General features: G+C 37.6%; 1 protein-coding gene across 1 annotated transcript; it reads right to left on the bottom strand.

Moving 5' to 3' along the window:
* Positions 1-1,007: 1,007 nt before the first annotated feature.
* On the bottom strand, positions 1,008-17,618 carry LOC127637177 (ras-related protein Rab-21-like). The gene is made up of 7 exons (XM_052118107.1): positions 17,303-17,618; positions 15,659-15,718; positions 12,195-12,302; positions 6,856-6,919; positions 6,671-6,725; positions 6,192-6,280; positions 1,008-2,393 (listed from the first exon to the last, which is right to left on the bottom strand). Exons 1-7 carry the CDS (start codon positions 17,432-17,434, stop codon positions 2,251-2,253), a joined length of 651 nt encoding a protein of 216 aa, XP_051974067.1. The 5' UTR covers positions 17,435-17,618; the 3' UTR covers positions 1,008-2,250.
* Positions 17,619-18,463: the final 845 nt, after the last annotated feature.

The following is an 18,463-nucleotide window of genomic DNA, read 5'->3' as shown; positions in this document are numbered from 1 at the left end:
CAAGGTCCAGGAAGCGCCACCTTCCGCTTGGGACAGGCAGCTGGGGTTACTTCAAAGGTAGCTCTAACACCCCTCTATGAGACGGAACAGGGTTAGTGCTGGTAGCATTGTTTGGCTGGGCGATGCCCAAAGGAAGATCGTGAGTGAACCAGCTGGGCTACAGACAGGATGTGTCTGTAGGCCAGCGATTAATTCTCAGCTAATTAAAACTCTATGTGATTGCGGGAGGAAGGGGGACCTTCATCAACATTTTCAAAGAAAGTGAGCCATGACCGCAGCATCCTAAGCTTCATGCGTTCTCAGTGAACACAATCTAACCCCACGATAGCTACTTCAGCGTGAGCTTGGCTCAAACATAAAAGACAGTACTTGTGCCCGTTGGACAGAGTAATACATTGGTCACAAGGGGGAAAACACTTGCAAAACATCGTCTTTTAAAAGACGTGTTTCAGCAAATGCTGCTCTTTTATTTAGTTTTAAGAATACACTTTTCTTCCTGGAGCACACAGGGAGTAGTTCCACTCTTTGACCAGATGCAAAATAGAACAGCAGAGCGTTGTTTAGGGTTCCAGAGCATGAAAGATATGATGGTGTGACGCAGTGCTCCAGCTTATATGCCCGCGACGACATCCAACAGAGTACAGTAAAGACATCCAGTTAATCATGCAACCAATCTTTTGTCATTTATGTCATTTGTTTTCGTGGAAGAGTCTAGCAATGTTTTGTGTTTCTTCAATAGACACTTTTTTGGCATGGGTTTTTCGGTTTAAATATGAACACATTATTGACATATTTATTGTTAAAATACGACTTATATAAATCTTTACACAAATCACACGTCTCTCAGTTGTGGTGTAGTTTTCACCATGACCAACAATTTTAAAAGTTTTAAAGATCAAATGTTAATTAATTAAATTACCAAACAACAAGTGTCACGAAGAGGATGTTTGTAATAAACTGAGATTTGATGTGTGAAAAACAAAAATCAAGGTAAATATCATTTGTGAACAGAATTCTTTTATTAGGCATCATTTTCAATCAAGCTGTAATTTTGTCAAATTAAGCAAACGGTGTGAAAATATTTGTATTTAAGATAAATAAAATGCTAGCTGTGAAATTAACCTTAGCAAGACATTCTCCTGTGCTGTATACACTGTTGGATATTGTTAGCAGAATATTTGAATAAACTAGTAAGTGTGAAATGTGTTTCAAGAATTTATTTTCTAGAAGTTCACTAGTGCAAGAAAAGTGCCCACAGTTGAAGAAAAGCCTATAAATAATTTCCAAAGGACTATGAAATGAATAAATACTTACTAATGAGATATGATAGAAGACAGAAAGAATTGGTCAATCTAGACGGTTTTATTTAAAGGCACAGTAGGCTGAGAGCTGCACCTCAGGCGATGATTTGAAACTATTAGTACTTCAAACAAACGTTCAGGGCTTGAAAAACTAAAATATTGAACATTCATTGTAAAAGTAGAAGTTAAAAACACAATTCCAAAATAAGTGTTTTACCACAGCTGTATAATTCAATATACATTCATACATCATGAACCCTTTTCTGAGTCACTGTGTTGTTTTTGATAACTTGGAAAAAAAAAAAAAAAGTACACAATATTGAATATTTCCCCTATTAGAATTTAGCAAGCAAATTTCCCCCCTTCAATTATAGTGTTAAATCATTGAGAGAGAGAGAGAGAGAGAGAGAGAGAGAGAAAATAAAATCTACAAGGAGTTTAAATGTTCTAGATAGTTTTTAATTTCTTATTTTTAAGAAAGATACAGAAGATTTGAAAGACAGAATTAGACTGTATAAGAATGACAAAACCCCATTGATTACTACAAGTTCACAGGTCTTTAGACATGTTGATGTTTGATATAACTTTTAAATAAGTTATTAAATAATAAATAACTTTTTTCCTATGATGTCAAATAAAACTAGGATTTTACAGATTCTACATGCACATCACCTTGGCGAAAGAAAAAGGGCAAATGCATCAGATAGTTAGGAAAATACATCAGTGCATGTCTGTTTTATAAGACCGGCCATTTGGAAGCTATTTGTATTAATTTGCCAACGTGAATATCATCAGTGTGGGTCAATCTGACAAGTATTTAATCAACCGTTTCATGAAGGAACAAACTGTTAAATGACAGAGCTGTAGCGTATGTGTGTAGCTGTGGCATGTGGCAGTTTATACACAGAACAGAGCAAGAGGGGGTCCCAGGTAAAAGGATTCAATGCATTTATCCAGATGAACAGCAGCCTCCGGCAGCCATGGCAGTTTGTGGTTCATCATCGACGATCTGAACGCCTCTCGTTCGTGTGCTCGTGTGACCCGTGCCGTTCCCCTTCGATCTCTCATCTGCCTGAGCGTTCTCCATCATACCTACAGAGGAACGTGAGGAAAACAAAGACTTTCAGGCATACATCTATCTCAATTAAAGACAGATATGAGTTGTGTGCCCATGACAGAAGAAATTTTAGACATAACAGCATCATTTTCTGTAAAGCTGCTTTGGAATGATGTGCATTGTGAAAATGAAAAATTAATAAAAATAAACCTGAAACTGAAAATAGGTCACATCAGCCGTTTTGACCTTTTCTCTTTTTTCTTCTTGGAAAATGAAAATTCATTTAGCTGAGACCAAGATATATTCACGCCAGGGAAGGTGTTCTTTTCCCCCATGGAGAACTGACACTGCGGCGACCACATCCTGCCCAAAGGAAGGTTAACATGTGGAGAGCACACCACATGGACTTACACACCGGGAAGTACCACACATGGAAAGGAGTCAGGTCATACCTGGAAGGAAGGAGCTCTACATGCACAGCGACTGGTGACAGAGCTCTGCCCAGAGAAAGACACAGGTTTACCATCAGGGAAACAGTTCCGTGGAAAACACCTCATACAGGATTACCAACAGGGAACCACTACACATGGAGCACCTATACCAAGTACAGGGCATGACTTAGACGTGTCTGTTATGACAACGACACGCCTGGACACTTGTTCTAGGGGAACCCCTATCCATAGAAATGCAAGGCCCATCCAAGGGCTGAACGTGTGGCGACAGATCAGCGTGATAGCCAGACAATTTGTACCACGGCGCCATGCCCATCTAGGGACTTGAGTATGAAGCTAGTGCAGAATTGGTCTCATATGCATCAACCCGAACAGCGTAACCGCTGCGAAGGACGGCATATGCCCCAGGAGCCTCTGAAATTGTTTCAGTGGGACCACTGTTCTTCCCCTGAATGACTTCAGGTAATTGAGCACTGACTGAGCACGCTCGTGAGCCATGCCATCATAGTGACTGAGTCCAACTCCATCCCGAGAAATTCGATGCTCTGCACCGAGGAGAGCTTGCTCTATTCCCAGTTGACCCGAAGCCCCAATCGGCTGAGGTGTCTGAGCACCAGGTCCCTGAGCGCACCCAATAAATCTCAAGAGTGTGCTAGAATCATCCAGTCATCAAGAAAGTTGAGGATGCGGATGCCAACTTCCCTTAGTGGGGCAAGGGCTGCCTCTGTGACTTTCGTAAAGATGTGAGGTGACAGGTACTGACCGAAGGGGAGGACCTTGTACTGGTATGCCTGACCCTTGAAATCAACCCGAAGGAACGGTCTGTGTCGAGGCAAAATTGAGACACAAAAGCACGCAGGTCTATTACCACGAACCCTTCTTGATGCCGGATGCATGACACAACACACTCCTGCATCAGCATTTTGAATGGGAGCATGTACAGGGCCCAATTCAAAGCTCACAGATCGATGATTGGCCACAACCCACCGTCTTTTTCTGGTACGATGAAGTAGGGGCTGTAAACCCTCTGTGTACCCCCTGGCTGCCCCACCATCTAGGGTAGTGAGCGCGGAGGAACTCACGAAGCGGGACCGGGCAGTAATAAGTGCCCACAATGATTTCATGAGCTCCTCATGCACCTCCGAGAAGAAAGGATCTGGGGCAGAGCGCTGCTGTGTGCGGCGCTTAGAGCCCAGGAACCAATCGTCTTGCCGCGAAAGCTCAGGGCAGGGTGGAGGGTTCCACTCCAGCCTGACACTCATGGCAGCCCGGGCAAGCATGGCAATCAGCTCCACGTCGGCCTCTGACTGGGCGATCGCACCAGATGGTGGGAGCCTGGCCGAGTCCTCAGTGTCAGACTGCTAAAGCCCGCTCTCCGACGCTGTGATCAATACCTCATCCTCATCTTGAGCCCGAATGAGACATTAAGCCTGCCCTGGGGAGAGCCGCCTGACTCATCCATGAACTCGTCCAGTGGAAACGAACGTGCTGGGGAATGGAAGGTCTGTGGGGATTCACCCAGGGGAAATGCTCATATTGAAGCCCCCAAATCGCCCCCCAGCGCTAACCGCCGCCTAATGCATGCAAGCAGAGGGACCAGGGTGTGGAGCAGCTGGAGTGGCTTTCCCTCTATGAAAGAAAGAAAGCCGCGATCCCAACATCGTCATGGTCATGTTCTCACAGTGATAAAATGAATCATCCACGAACGCTGTCTCAGTGTGACTACGACAAAACAATTGAGACAGCGATCGTGGCCATCAGAGGAAGACAGAAACTGCACATAGACGGAAAGGCATATTTAAAAATATGCTCTCCATCAGTGCTTAATCTTTTAGAGAAAATAAACTTTAATGTGGCTGCTGAAGCACCCAGGGGCGTTCTCTGCACTTTACTGTGAGAGGAGGGAGAACCTGCTGTAAATGCGCTGTATATCCAACAGTTTCAAAAACTCTTAGAGGTGAATGGAACGCCAGTGGATTTAGACTACACTGATCGGCTCCGAAAAACAAATCTGAATGAGTGGATGCAAGCCATCTCCTTTTATACCCATATGTCCGGGGGAGTGGCATGCAAATTCCACTTGCCAATTTTCATTGGACTTTTCTCAAAAATCAGAGGTGATTGGGGCTTCCAAGTTCGACACCTAGTGGCATTACATCGACAAAACGTTGAGTTAGTGACAGATAGGGAACTGCATTGCAAAATTCCTGGTTTTCCAGGATGCGTGGAAGCCCTGGTTTTGTATTCCCTCACAATAGTTTAATAAGTCGCAATAGTCACAAAATATTTACAATGGTTTTACAACAGAAACCATATTTTAACCATGATATTTGTTGTGAAACCATAATGATAAAACAGGAAAACTAAAACTATGGTAATAAAAATCATAATTTTGTGATTATTATGGTTTTACTATACAAATACCATAGTTTAATTACGGTAACTGTGGTAAAACCATAGCTTTACTATATGTAACCACGACGGTTCCATTATAGTAATTGTTTTTTTTCATGATTTTCCTACAGTAATATTGTAACAACCATGTCTGTTGTTGGTTAACCATGTTTTTAATTTTTTTTGGCAGAAATAATATTGTAGTAACTATGAAAAGTAACCATGTTGTTTGGTTGAAACCATGGTTTTAATCCAATATACAGTACACATATAGTAACCATAGCTTAACTATGGATTAGCCATGGTTAATCTTGCGGTTACTAAGGTTTTATGGTATTTGTAGTAAAACCACATTACTAACAAAAAGATTATAACTTTTTATTACCATCATTTTAGTTTTCCTGTATTATTATTATTATGGTTTTACTACAAATATCAAAGGTTAAAATATGGTGACTGTAGTAAAAGCACTTCAGAAAACAATTTCCCACCCTGTCCTCTAAGATTAAATCCAAGTTTAACAGAAAAGATTTATAGCTTGAACAATAAAATAGCTTTGGTACATCTCTGTACATTTTAAAACATAATTCCTAAGCAAAACAGTGATTAGATCACAAACTAAGGCAGGTGAGAGGCAAAATATGAGTATCAAACTATAGTGTTTGGTTGAAATCAGTATCATCCAAAAATGTCATATTGGTGCATCCCTTAATTATTATTAATGATCATTTATTATCATACTAAAATTATACAACATACAATGGGTAAAACATGGATAAATTTGAAGACAAAAGGCATCACTTGCTAGTTTGTAGTTTGAAACTTACGACTTTTTTTTTGGTTTTTTAGCTTTAATATCTAAATAGCAGCAACATGATGATACATTTTTTTGCTTATCGCAATTGAAACTGCAATTGCAATATTTGTCCAAATAATCCCAATCTGATTTAATGACCAAATGGTGCAGTGCATGTGACTGACACTCACGTTTACACAAGTCCAGAAACAACTCCTCTATTCCTTTGTTTAATTTGGCTGATGTGTGATAGTGTTTTGCACCCACTGACTCTGCATATCTGAAAAGACAAAAGCATTTCATTTAGAAAGAAAAGAAATAAAAACAAATCCCTTACACCAACATTCACAAAACACATCCAGTCCATGTCATGACAAAAAATGTTTCCACATTAATAAAACTGCTGCATTCCTTCCACATACTCTATATTCCATGTAGACTCTTGCGGTCATGTGATCAGTCTTTTAGTGCAACACATGATCGTCATACAGTCACAGTGAAACAGTGTGATAAAGTTGTGATTCATGTGGCAGTGGAACACTATAGTTGGACATTTGAACATATAAATGTATATAAAGTAGTATAAAATCAAAGTAACATTCTGGGAATATCACAAACCAGGTTTTTCGTCCAATTGAATCGTGTGTAAAGACATGACAGATATACATACCCTTCTGCCTCTTCAACTGAAACATGTCTGTCTTTTTCCAGGTCAATTTTATTGCCTTATAAGACAAAAAAAAAAGAAGAAAAAAGGTAATATAAATGCGTACAGTTGCTCAATAAATGAAGTAGTATTGATGAAGTCATAATGTTGAGGATAAAGCATTAAGCATAATAAACAGAATGACTCACCTACTATACATAAACATATTTCATTCCCCAACATTTTCCTTAATTCTTTTACCCAGATTTTCACCTGTGAAATGAAAAACATAAATATAAATGTTTACCGCAAGCATAAATAATTGGGTAGCTGACATAAAATACTTTTGGAAAGTTGACAGGTCCTGCGCTGTGGCAGAATATACTCAATTTAAAACAGCTTTTATGACCTGATATTATTAATCCTTTAAGCTATGAGAGTGTTTGTAAAGATTACTTGTTTCAGTGGCATACCCAAAATGAAAGGCATTTAACAAAAAAACAAGCAGGGTCAGATCAAACCTTTCACATGTTTTAATGATACAGACTGATCAATTCTGAAACCTGAGACAAACGTTTACTTTTCCTGATTTTACATTATATACAGTGTATTCAGATTTTTTTTTTCACATTTTATGTTGCAGCCTTATGCAGAAATGCTTGAAATGATTTATTATCTAGAATCCATACCCCACAATGACAAAGCAAAAAACTGAAATATCACTTTAACATAAGTATTCAGACCCTTTGCTATGACATTTGAAATTGAACTCTGGTGCATCCCATTTTTCTGGATCATCTTTGAGATGTTTCTACACTTTGACTAGAGTCCACCTGTGGCAAATTCAACTGATTGGACATGATTAGGGAAGGCACACACCGGTCTATATAAGGTCTTATAAGGCTGCTAGCACTGAGATGACTATGCAACTCTGTGAGAACCAAGTCATAACACTCTCACACAGAAGAACATCACACACCCTACTGAGCAAGGACCATAAAATGCGGTTCTCACCCACATCTGTCCCTCTCTTACATACCTCGCTTCAAGTAATGACTTATCCTGTTCTGTAATGTAAAAGGTTTTTTTGATCATACGTGTTTGGTATCAGTCAAGAGGTCTCAGTGCGACTGATAAAACGGTCTCATTCCCTTTCAGCAAAGTCAAATCACAAGTAAGTTTTAAGAACTTCGTAAAATACATGACCCCTCCCAGGTCTCTCACAGAGAGTGCAGAGTAGATGCATTCTTTGTAAACATCAAAACACCTAAAATACCTAACACCTAACCTGGATAACATCAAACATACACATCTGAAATAACAACAGAATCGAGGAATCGGGGTTCTCTGTAGTCAGACAATCCCACACATTGATTTGTGTAATTTTAGAATAAATAATTAGTAAGTAATTTAGGATAATAAACATTACTGGAGCTTATGAATAGGAAATAACCACGAAAGACTACCAGTCACTGCTTAACACTGTCTTAGCAAGTTGTATGAAATGTGACTAAATAAAATCATCTGGTTATGAGCAAGCAGTAAGCGGCTGAATCAGATGATATTAGTAAACCCTGCAACCGCTGACCATTAACACACTGGCGAGTTTGTGTTCGTGAGATCTATGTAATTAATCGGCCGGCTATGACTCCAAGTGACAATCGGGACCCGAATGAAAGGATAATGAAAATTAGGATGATTCAGAGTAATCAATAACTTAAAAAGATTATATTAAAAGAATGTTCAGAAAGTAATTAGAGCTTAAATCTAAATTAGTCAGATAAAATTAATAACGGAATGAATTTGTAAAGAAACAGAACAATGCAGAGACCTTCGAAGGGCAATTTATTCTATTCTATGAGTGTGCCTTTTGCCTTTTTTCCTGGCTTACAGTCTCACAGCTGAAATTGCATATCAGAGCAAAAACCAACCCATGGGGTCAAATGAACTGCCTGCAGAGCTCAGAGACAGGATTGTGTCGAGGAAAAGATCTGGGGAAGGCTACAAATATGGTTTTAGCTGCACTGAATTTCCCAATAGCACAGTGATCTCCATAATCCTTAAATGAAAGAAGTTTGGAACAACCAGGACTCTTCCTAGAGCTGGCCACATTGAGCAGCAAATTTGGGGAGAAGGGCCTTGGTTAGAGAGGTGACCAAGAAACTGATCATGTGTGGAGATGGGAGTAACTTGCAGAAAACAGTCATTACTAAAACACCCTACCGATCAGGGTTTTATGGCAGAGTGGCCAGACAGAATCCCCTCCTCAGTGCAAGACACATAAAAATTAACCTAAAGGACTCTCAGACTGTGAGAAACAAGATTATTTGGTCTGATGAAACATAGATTGAACTGTTTGGCCTCATTTCCAAGTGTCATGTCTGGAGTAAACCAGGCACCGCTCATCACCTTTGCACTCCTATCCCAACGGTAAAGCATGGTGGGGGCAGCATCATGCTGTGGGGGTGTTTTTCAGCGGCAAGGACTTGGGGACTGGTCAGGTTTGAAGGAAAGCTGAATGCAGCAAAATACAGAGATATCCTTAATGAAAACCTGGTCCAGAGCACTCAGGACCTCAGACTGGGCTGAAGGTTCACCTTCCAATAGGACAATGACCCCAAGTACACAGCCAAGACAACACAAGTGGCTCAGGGACAACTCTGTGAATGTCCTTGAGTGGCCCAGCCAGAGCCGGACTTGAACCCAATCAAACATCTCTGGAGAGACCAGAAAATGTCTGTCCACCGACGGTCTCCATCCAACCTGACAGAGCTTGAGAGGACCTGCAGAGAAGAATGGCAGAAAATCCCCAAATCCAGGTGTGCAAAGCTTGTCGCATCATACCCAAAAAAACTTTAGGTTGTAATCACTGCCAACTAAGTACTGAGGATCTGAATACATAGGTCAATGTGATATTTCAGGATTTTCTTTTTAATAAATTTTTTAAGTTATCAAAAATCTGTTTTTTGCTTTGACATTATGGGATATGGAGTGTTGATTGATGTAAAAAAAAAAAAAGAATTTAAAGCATTTTAGCATAAAGCTGCAACATAACAAAATGTGAAGAAAAATATCAAAGTGTCTGAATACATTGTATCTCGGGGTATAAATAAGGTTTTTACAAAAACTGCTATTGGTTTGTTCCCAATGTCATCTACAACTGAGTAAAATTTTGTGTTGCTATGACAAAGCAATCAAATGTTAAAGCATTACAAATCTAAATTACACTAGTGTCCAAAAACATCTCAATGTGTCCCAAAGGCTCTCCAAACAAATAAAACATAATATTGGTAAAAGATAAGTAATAACATAATAACTAAAAGGTATCTTCTCTCTACAAAGTATACAGACATGAGTTCAGTTCCATTCTTTGTCATTTGAGTCATCACTGAGGCTGTCATGTACAGTTGAAGTCAGAGGTTTACATACACCTTAGCCAAATACATCCAAATACAATATTCACAATTCCTGATGTTTAATGGTAGAAATCATTCCCTGTTTTAGGTCAGTTAGGATCACTACTTTATTTTAAGAATGTGAAATGTCAGAATAATAGTAGAGAAAATTATTATTATTATTTCTTTCATCACATTCCCAGTGGGTCAGAAGTTTACATTCACTTTGTTAGTATTTGGTAGCATTGCCTTTAAATTGTTTAACTTTGGTCAAATGTTTTGGGCCTTCCACAAGCTTCTCATAATAAGTTGCTGGAATTTTGCCCCATTCCTCCAGACAGAACTGGTGTAACTGAGTCCGGTTTGTAGGCCTTCTTGTTTGCACACCCTTCTTCAGTTCTGCCCACAAATGTTCCATCAGATTGAGGTCAGGACTTTGTGATGGAAACTCCAATACCTTGACTTTGTTGTCCTTAAACCATTTTAACACAACTTTGGAGGTATGCTTTTGGCCATTTGGAAGACCCATTTGTGACAGAGCTTTAACTTCCTGGATGATGTCTTGAGATGTTGCTTCAATATAGCCACATAATGTTCCTTCCTAATGACGCCATCTACTTTGTGAAGTGCACCAGTCCCTCCTGCAGCAAAGCACCCCCCACAACATGATGCTGCACCCCCATGCTTCATGGTTGGGATGGTGTTCTTCAGCTTGTAAGCCTCCCCCTTTTTCCTCCAAACATAACTATGATCATTATGGCCATTTTGTTTCATCAGACCAGAGGACATTTCTCCAAAAAGTAAGCTCTTTGTCCCCATGTGCACTTGCAAACTGTAGTCTTTTTTATGGTGTTTTTGGAGCAGTGGCTTCTTCCTTGCTGAGCAGCCTTTCAGGTTATGCCGATATAGGACTCGTTTTACTGTGGATATAGATACACGTCTACCTGTTTCCTCCAGCATCTTCACAAGGTCCTTTGCTGTTGTTCTGGGATTGATTTGCACTTTTTGCACCAAACTCCGTTCATCTCTAGAAGACAGAATTTGTCTCCTCCCTGAGATGTAAAGTGGCTGCATGGTCCCATGGTGATTATACTCTGTACTATTGTTTGTACAGATGAACGTGGTCCCTTCAGGCATTTGAAAATTGCTCCCAAGTATGAACCAGATTTGTGGAGGTCCAAATTTTTTTTCTGAGGTCTTGGCCGATTTCTTTTGGTTTTCCTATGATGTCAAGCAAAGAAGCACTAAGTTTGAAGGTAGGCCTTAAAATAAATCCACAGGTACACCTCCAATTCATTACACTTCCTATCAGAAGCTAATTGGCTAATTGCCTAACGCTTGACATAATTTTCTGGAATTTTCCAAGCTGCTTAAAGGCACAGTTAATTTAGTGTATGTAAACTTCTGACCCACTGGAATTGTGATATAGTCAATTAAAAGTGAAACAATCTGTCTGTAAACAACTCTTGGAAAAATTACTCGTGCCATGCATAAAGTAGATGTCCTAAACGACTTGCCAAAACTATAGTTGGCTAGTTTTAATGACTTCAACCTAAGTGTATGCAAACTTCTAACTTCAACTGTACTTGGCATAATCTCCTGGTGGCCTTATGTAATTTGAGTGAAAGATGCTCTCTACCCATATTTTGATGACTTCCACCTCGGTTTGCAGCGATCTGAATCCTAATGCGATATGTTTAGCGTTCCTATGACTCTGGACAACGCCAGATATATCTAATGATCTATGCATTTGATTACATTGTGTGTGGGCTTGTTTTAGACAAACATACAGGAAAAAAGATTATTAAAAATAGTTTAGAAGGACTAACAATTTTCACTTTCCCTTATCCAGTAATGTCAATTTTAGCCAAAAATCTTTGTTTTGAATAGAGAATAAAAAAAAATGGACACATTAATCATCAACTCTCCAATTAAAACTTACATTTACCTTCTTAATCTACAATCCAAGAATTAATGTTGTTTTTACACAGTATAAAACTTGATTATTTCATTGTTAAATTTAAACTCATTGCGTCTGACTATTTGTGATTTCAAGAAGACTTGATGGCTCATCTACAAGCTCTTGCATGGCTATCATAGATTTTATTATTTGACTGCAGTCTTTTATGGTATATATAAGTGATAAAGTTCACCTTCTGAAATGAGTCCTCATCTGTGACGTCATACACCAAAATGGCTCCGTTTGAGTCTCTGTAGTAGATGGGCCCAAGAGCATGGAAACGCTCCTGACCAGCTGTGTCCTGTCACAAACAGAAAGCGTGTGAATATAAATGGATGTAAATGCAAGCATGCTGACTGTACAACAATTTGAATTTCACAGTGATTATGAAATGATTGAATATGTGAATGTATGTAACAGTAACAATTAACTGTCAAAAAAGGTTTCCGATTAACAATTTAATTGTCCGTTTCGTTCATATCACTTTTAATAAGCAAGCTAAATACACCTACACTTTAAGTAATTTATTCATATTGAATTTGGAATAATAAAATATGATTCCATTTAAAGTAGGGATGTGCACAATTAATCGACTAATCGAGTACTTGTTCTGCACTAGCTAGTCAAGAGTAAAAAGAAAAAGAAAAAACACTTTATTCAACTTTATTGTCATTGTGCAGAGTACAGGTTCAGAGCCAATGAAATGCAGTTGTTTTCACATATCCCAACTAAGCTGGGGCCAGAGCACAGGGTCAGCCATGAAACAGCGCCCCTGGAGAAGATGGGGTCAAGGGCCTTGCTCAAGGGCCCAACAGTGGTATCTTGGCAGTACTGGGGCTTGAACCCCAACCTTACGGTCAGTAACCAGAGCCTTAACCGCTGAGCCACCACTTTTCCTCTGAATCTCTCATCAAATATTGCAGTTACAATTGAGTCCACTGGAGTGCTGTGGAAATGTGTCTTCAAGGTGTTGGACGAGAGAAAAAGACAGCAATTTCACTTACATGTCACATTTAAATGCCATTCTAATTAACAATTAATTGATTACTAGTTTTTTTTTTATATACTACAAAATTGACTACTTTAAATCTTTGCAAACAAATCTGGGGTAGAATGACATAAATATATGTAAAAAAAAAAAAAAAAGGTTTCATCTTTAATGCGGTTATATTTAATACGTTCCATCTTTAATGCGGTTAAATTTAATGCGTTACATCTTTATTAAAGTTCAAATAATACGGACGCAGATCATGTAATTAACAACAAACTCTGAAATGTTCATTTTTCTGTGCGGTCAGTGCCTCTTTATGAGTTGTGTGAATGTCTTGATCTAAGGGGGAGAGATTGTAACTGCACCGGCTGATGCACACTCTGTCACGGGATGCTCATCCCTCGAGCGCACACGCTTAATGCAGCTCGATTATAACGTGATGACTCGTGACTTATTGAATCATAATATATGAGTCACTGTGTGTTTATTATCATGAAGAACATTGTCAGTACGCAGCATTATTAATAAGAGAGAAATAATTTTTGTGAGTTAAAGATGGATTGAAGTGAACAGAAGTGTAAGAGAGTAAGAAATGTAACACTTATATTTAAGATACATCCTCGTAAAGCAAGTCTAAATATGTTGCTTCTCAAGTAAATTAAAGGTTTTTTTACCATTTTAAATGGAAAACAAGACAAAAATTTGTGTTAATATTAGGGCTGTCGATTTAATACGTTAATTCAGTGCGATTAATTTTACAAAAAATAACGCAATCGCAATGCCCCCCTGGACCATAATAAAATACGAGAAATGCAAGCTTGTAGTACCACCTGTTTACTCCAGAGGGCAGTAAGTGAAATTATGCTGTATGAAAATGCACAGTTTATACAGTGAAGAAACACTTTGTAGGCAGAAACACACAAACATGCGTTAAGTTCTTGCGTTCAAAACACTTGATGGAGCGCAAAACCGAACTAAGGGATCTCAAGATGTGTTTAAAGATTGAGTATTAAACTATATTTAACTTGAAACAGTGACCTAAATATGTTATGTTTATGATGCAACGCACCCGAGGCACTACACAAGCATGTCTGAAATTTGGAAATTACCCCATAAATATTTAATCACAAATAAAATCAAAGAAATTTCCTTCAAACTTTACTACCACAATAATTATTTTCTTGTAGAGAGATGTAATTGTGATGTAGATATATTCTGGACATTTTGTGGTCTGCAGGAGGAAACATTTTTTATTTATTCTGGAGTTGTCCCTGCTCGACTTGTTTTTGGTCTGATTTCTGCAAGATTGTTAGAGATCATATCATTCCCTGCTTTCAACTTTGTTTTGAAAATGTTTTTTTTTAGCTATGACATGTCTCTTCATAAGGAATATTATTTGATTAATGTTCAGCTTTTGTTGGCAAAGTTTAGTATTCATAACTGTAAGTACGGTGGTTATAAACCATTAGTTTTCATTTTTTATTCAGATGTTCAGCAAGACCCAAGAACAATTTCCAATTTGAGTAACAAGAAAGCTGTAAAGTGTATTGAAATATGTAAACGATTTGATATTTTTATTAAACTGTTTATTCATTTATTTTCCTTTTTGTTGTTGTTTGTTTTAATATACCTCTTGACTCTAGATGTAAAAGTTTTGTAAGCATTAATACAAAATAAATAAAAGAAATGTCTTATGCAGGTGTACATTAAACAAGCCCACATAATAAATCTCCAACTGATTGACAAATTCACTTGTGAATATATATATATATATATATATATATAATTGTTAAATATTTAAAAATAACTTTGTATAATTATATATTGATATAAATATGTATAATCATTATATATTGAGTTATTGTTATATGAGGGGCTTTCTCAGCAAATATTTGTAAATGCAATTAATTAATCGGAACACCATGTAATTAATTCGATTAAAAATAGTAATCGATTGACAGCCCTAGTTAATATAATAATAAATTAAACTTAATACAAGTATTTTTTCCCTTAATTCAGTGAATGTCATGTAGAGGTATTTTTAAAAGATGATTTTGTCCTCTTTATTGTTAGTAAGCATATTTAATCCAACCTTTTAAGTCGGGCACAAGCAGAATAATCGGTTAAGAGCTAATGATTAATCGTTGCAATAATCATTCTAATAATTGTTAGATTTATTGATTAACAAAAAATGCTAGTTGCAGCCCTAGGTATAACTGTAACAGTATCTGAAAAGTGAAGTACAATAATGCATCAGGCTTTATAAAAAAAATCTCTTAATATTTTTAAGCCTTTTGACATTTCTCAATATTTATGTATTTGCTCAGAAATGGCTCAAAGTGTGATTTAAGTTTTTTCTCAATCATAGGATCCATCATTTCATCAAAACATCCGATGTGCCAATAGATTTTAAACAATGTTTAAAAACAATAAAACTATTAGAAATATTATTTTCAGAAGCTAAATGAAGAAAATAAATGTTCAGTTTGGGTTATTGTGTTTAGGTTGTGAACTCTCGACCATCTCACCAGCACTACATGAACTAAAAGAAAACTTGCCAAGCTGTTCATCGTGTCTGCTTTCCAAAATACAGACTTTTATGTATCTTTAATTGAAGAATTACCTTTTCAAACATTACAACAAAGAGACAACAATGTGTGACTCACCCATATAGCCAAATTTACTCTCTTCCCTGTGATATTGAGCTTCTTTGTAAGGAATGATGCCTACAAGGAAAAACACATGAATATTATGATAGAAAAATTATAAATTGGTATAATTTCACAAGCACAACAGCACAACTCTTAAAATGAAAAAATGAATCAAATTAAAAACACATCAAGAGAACCAAAAATCATAATCATTAATGTCACAATTAATGAGAATTAGAAGCAAACCTATTGTTACATAGCTGTTAAATTACCCATAATCCTTTGATAGTATCATGTTGCACTAGTTTATATGGTTGAGTGACAATAAAGGGACTTGATCCAAGCCAAGACTTTCTCACTGGATTGTTGACTGCTCTGGTTTACGAGTCACAGGTTAAGATTTGCCCAATTGGTGTTAAAGCACGTTCAACTAGATGCTTGACCACCTCTTGGGCATGGACAAATGGTTTAACAAGACATATGTGTTGCAGCAGGATGGACTTCTCAAAACACATTCGCAAGGTTTTACAACATAGACATAACGTCTCTATCTTTACAAGTCTTCTCTGTTTAGAGCGCTTACTATTTCACTTGCAAAACATATACCTATGCTCCTCCCTTTAAATATGGGCTCCCCATCATTTTACACAACCACCTGCATTCAGGCCATTGTAATTTAACAACGTCACAAGCACTTTCATTATAAAAAACTTCCTTCCTGACTGGGTTCATATATATATCCTGAGTGTTCCCCTCCTGGCTGTCCATGAGGGTCATTCACTTGCGGCCGTCGTCCCGTGAGACTGCAGCGCCTTGTTTCCTCTCTGGGTAGGTTATGTCGTGTAGTGCGGCATGATGGGATTCTGTCTCCCATATGTGTTAGCAGAACACAACGTCAAGTGTACGGAGTTGTAAGGGAATGTATCGATGACGTTCGTAACTTCGGTGCCCTGAGACAAAGGGAACGACACATTGCGAATGCTAGCAGCACTACAAACCTTTAGAGTTCTTTGAGGTGCGAGTGATGCGCTCTTTGGAAAATTCTGAGAAATGGTGTTCGCGTGCCTGCTTTTATTGTGGATAGCCAATAGTAGAATATTGACGATATTGTAGAGAGATTTCAACTAGGTTATGTAGGACACTCCCCATATGAATTAAACGCAATGTCTTGTGTCCTTCGTCTCAGGAAACAGAGTTTCATTTCTTTCCCGATGTTTTCACAAAAGAGTGGCATGTGTTTAATGAACTGTTTCTTTCGTCCTGGGCAAAAGAAGTAGGAAGTGTTCAATATTTTTTGTAGTTAAGACTTCAGGCGTGTTTCTATGCAGTAATTAACTTTCAAAAATAACCCCACCAAGACAAATATACACTAAAAAGTGTGACAACTAGCCCCAGTCTCTATATTACATGCACAATATGCCTATATACACTCTGATTACTGTATATATTTGCACTATATATCATTGTAAATAAATATGCCCATAATCTATTGCAATGGTGAATAGTACATAATGAATTTATAAAATAAGAGCTAAACATAACACATCGTTAATATCCTTAGCTAAAGGCACAAAGTTCTTAAACCCATTTATTTACACATTATATAGATAGGGCAGTATAATAAGTGACACATGTAAACACTCGATGTGTCTGTCTGACCTGTAGAGTAGTGATGTGCTTGTCGTTGAATTTGTTCTCGCAGTATCGCAGCACCAGCGATGTTTTGCCGACGCATCCCTCCCCCAGCAACACCACCTTGAACGAGTACGTCTTCCCTCCAGCAGCCGCCATGCTCAAACTCTCTCTGACACAAACACAAAGCCTGATCCGAGCCTCTAGCCGATCACATCAGCCATAGAGATTCGCTTATGAACACAATGCACCGTTACAATCACTGCTCTGAGCTTTAATTCCTCTGTTAAAAACTGATTCACTCCGGAAGACTCTCTGAGATCAGGCCCTTCGCTCCGTGACGTCAACGATAAATCATGTGATTCACAGGCAAACGCTGCTGGAACTCGATGACTGAGGTGGGATCGTCCTGCAGGGGCCGCTCGTTGGCCCAGAGAGCCGAATCAGGACATTTTTATATGTGATTTCAGACATTTTTTTAAATTACATAATTCAATGAATGATTAAAAATCGAACGGATTAGTTAAATCAGTAAAAATTACGGTTTGAAATAAAAATCCAGTAATCTGAAATGACAGTGATTGGGCTATACTAAGCAGCGCTGAGAAAAGTAACAGGTTTCATGTGATAGCGTCGTCTGTGTGTTGTTTCGTCTGTAGTACTCAAAACGAGACAGAGAAACGTAACTGACATTAAATTGAAAATACACAAACTGGTAAAACAGGATAATTATTAGGCGTGTTCGAACTGGAATTGAAGCAATGCATGTCGGTTATATTTATTTAAATTTAGTTTTAATAATACATTTTTAATGTTTTATTTTATTATTAATAGTTTATACATAATTATACAAAATTCGTGCAGACATAGCTATACAACTTACAACAAGTGTGAATACAATAATAACAATATATAGATATATATATATATATATATATATATATATATATATATATATATATATATATATATATATATATATATATATATATATATATATATATATATATGCCAAGGGTAAAATTACAAAATTCAAATTAACATAAGTTAGAGAAGTGCCTCAGGTTTTTTACATTTTTAATACTATCCAAAGCAGTACCATATTGCTTAAATATATAAATTGTTAAAAATTTGTCTTGCTAATTTGTCTTGCTAAGTAAGATAATAAGCTGTATAAGAAAATAAATT

The sequence above is a fragment of the Xyrauchen texanus genome, chromosome 45, assembly GCF_025860055.1.
Source record: "Xyrauchen texanus isolate HMW12.3.18 chromosome 45, RBS_HiC_50CHRs, whole genome shotgun sequence".
In the NCBI taxonomy this organism is placed as follows: domain Eukaryota; kingdom Metazoa; phylum Chordata; class Actinopteri; order Cypriniformes; family Catostomidae; genus Xyrauchen; species Xyrauchen texanus.
This window is presented reverse-complemented; position numbering and strand designations above follow the sequence as displayed.

Coding starts and splice junctions, on each gene's coding strand:
- LOC127637177 (XM_052118107.1), bottom strand. CDS start 17,434: ATGGCGGCTGCTGGAGGGAAGACGTACTCGTTCAAGGTGGTGTTGCTG. Junction 15,719..17,302: donor AGCACATCACTACTCTACAG/GTCAGACAGACA, acceptor TTTTCCTTGTAG/GCATCATTCCTTACAAAGAA. Junction 12,303..15,658: donor GAGTAAATTTGGCTATATGG/GTGAGTCACACA, acceptor TGTTTGTGACAG/GACACAGCTGGTCAGGAGCG.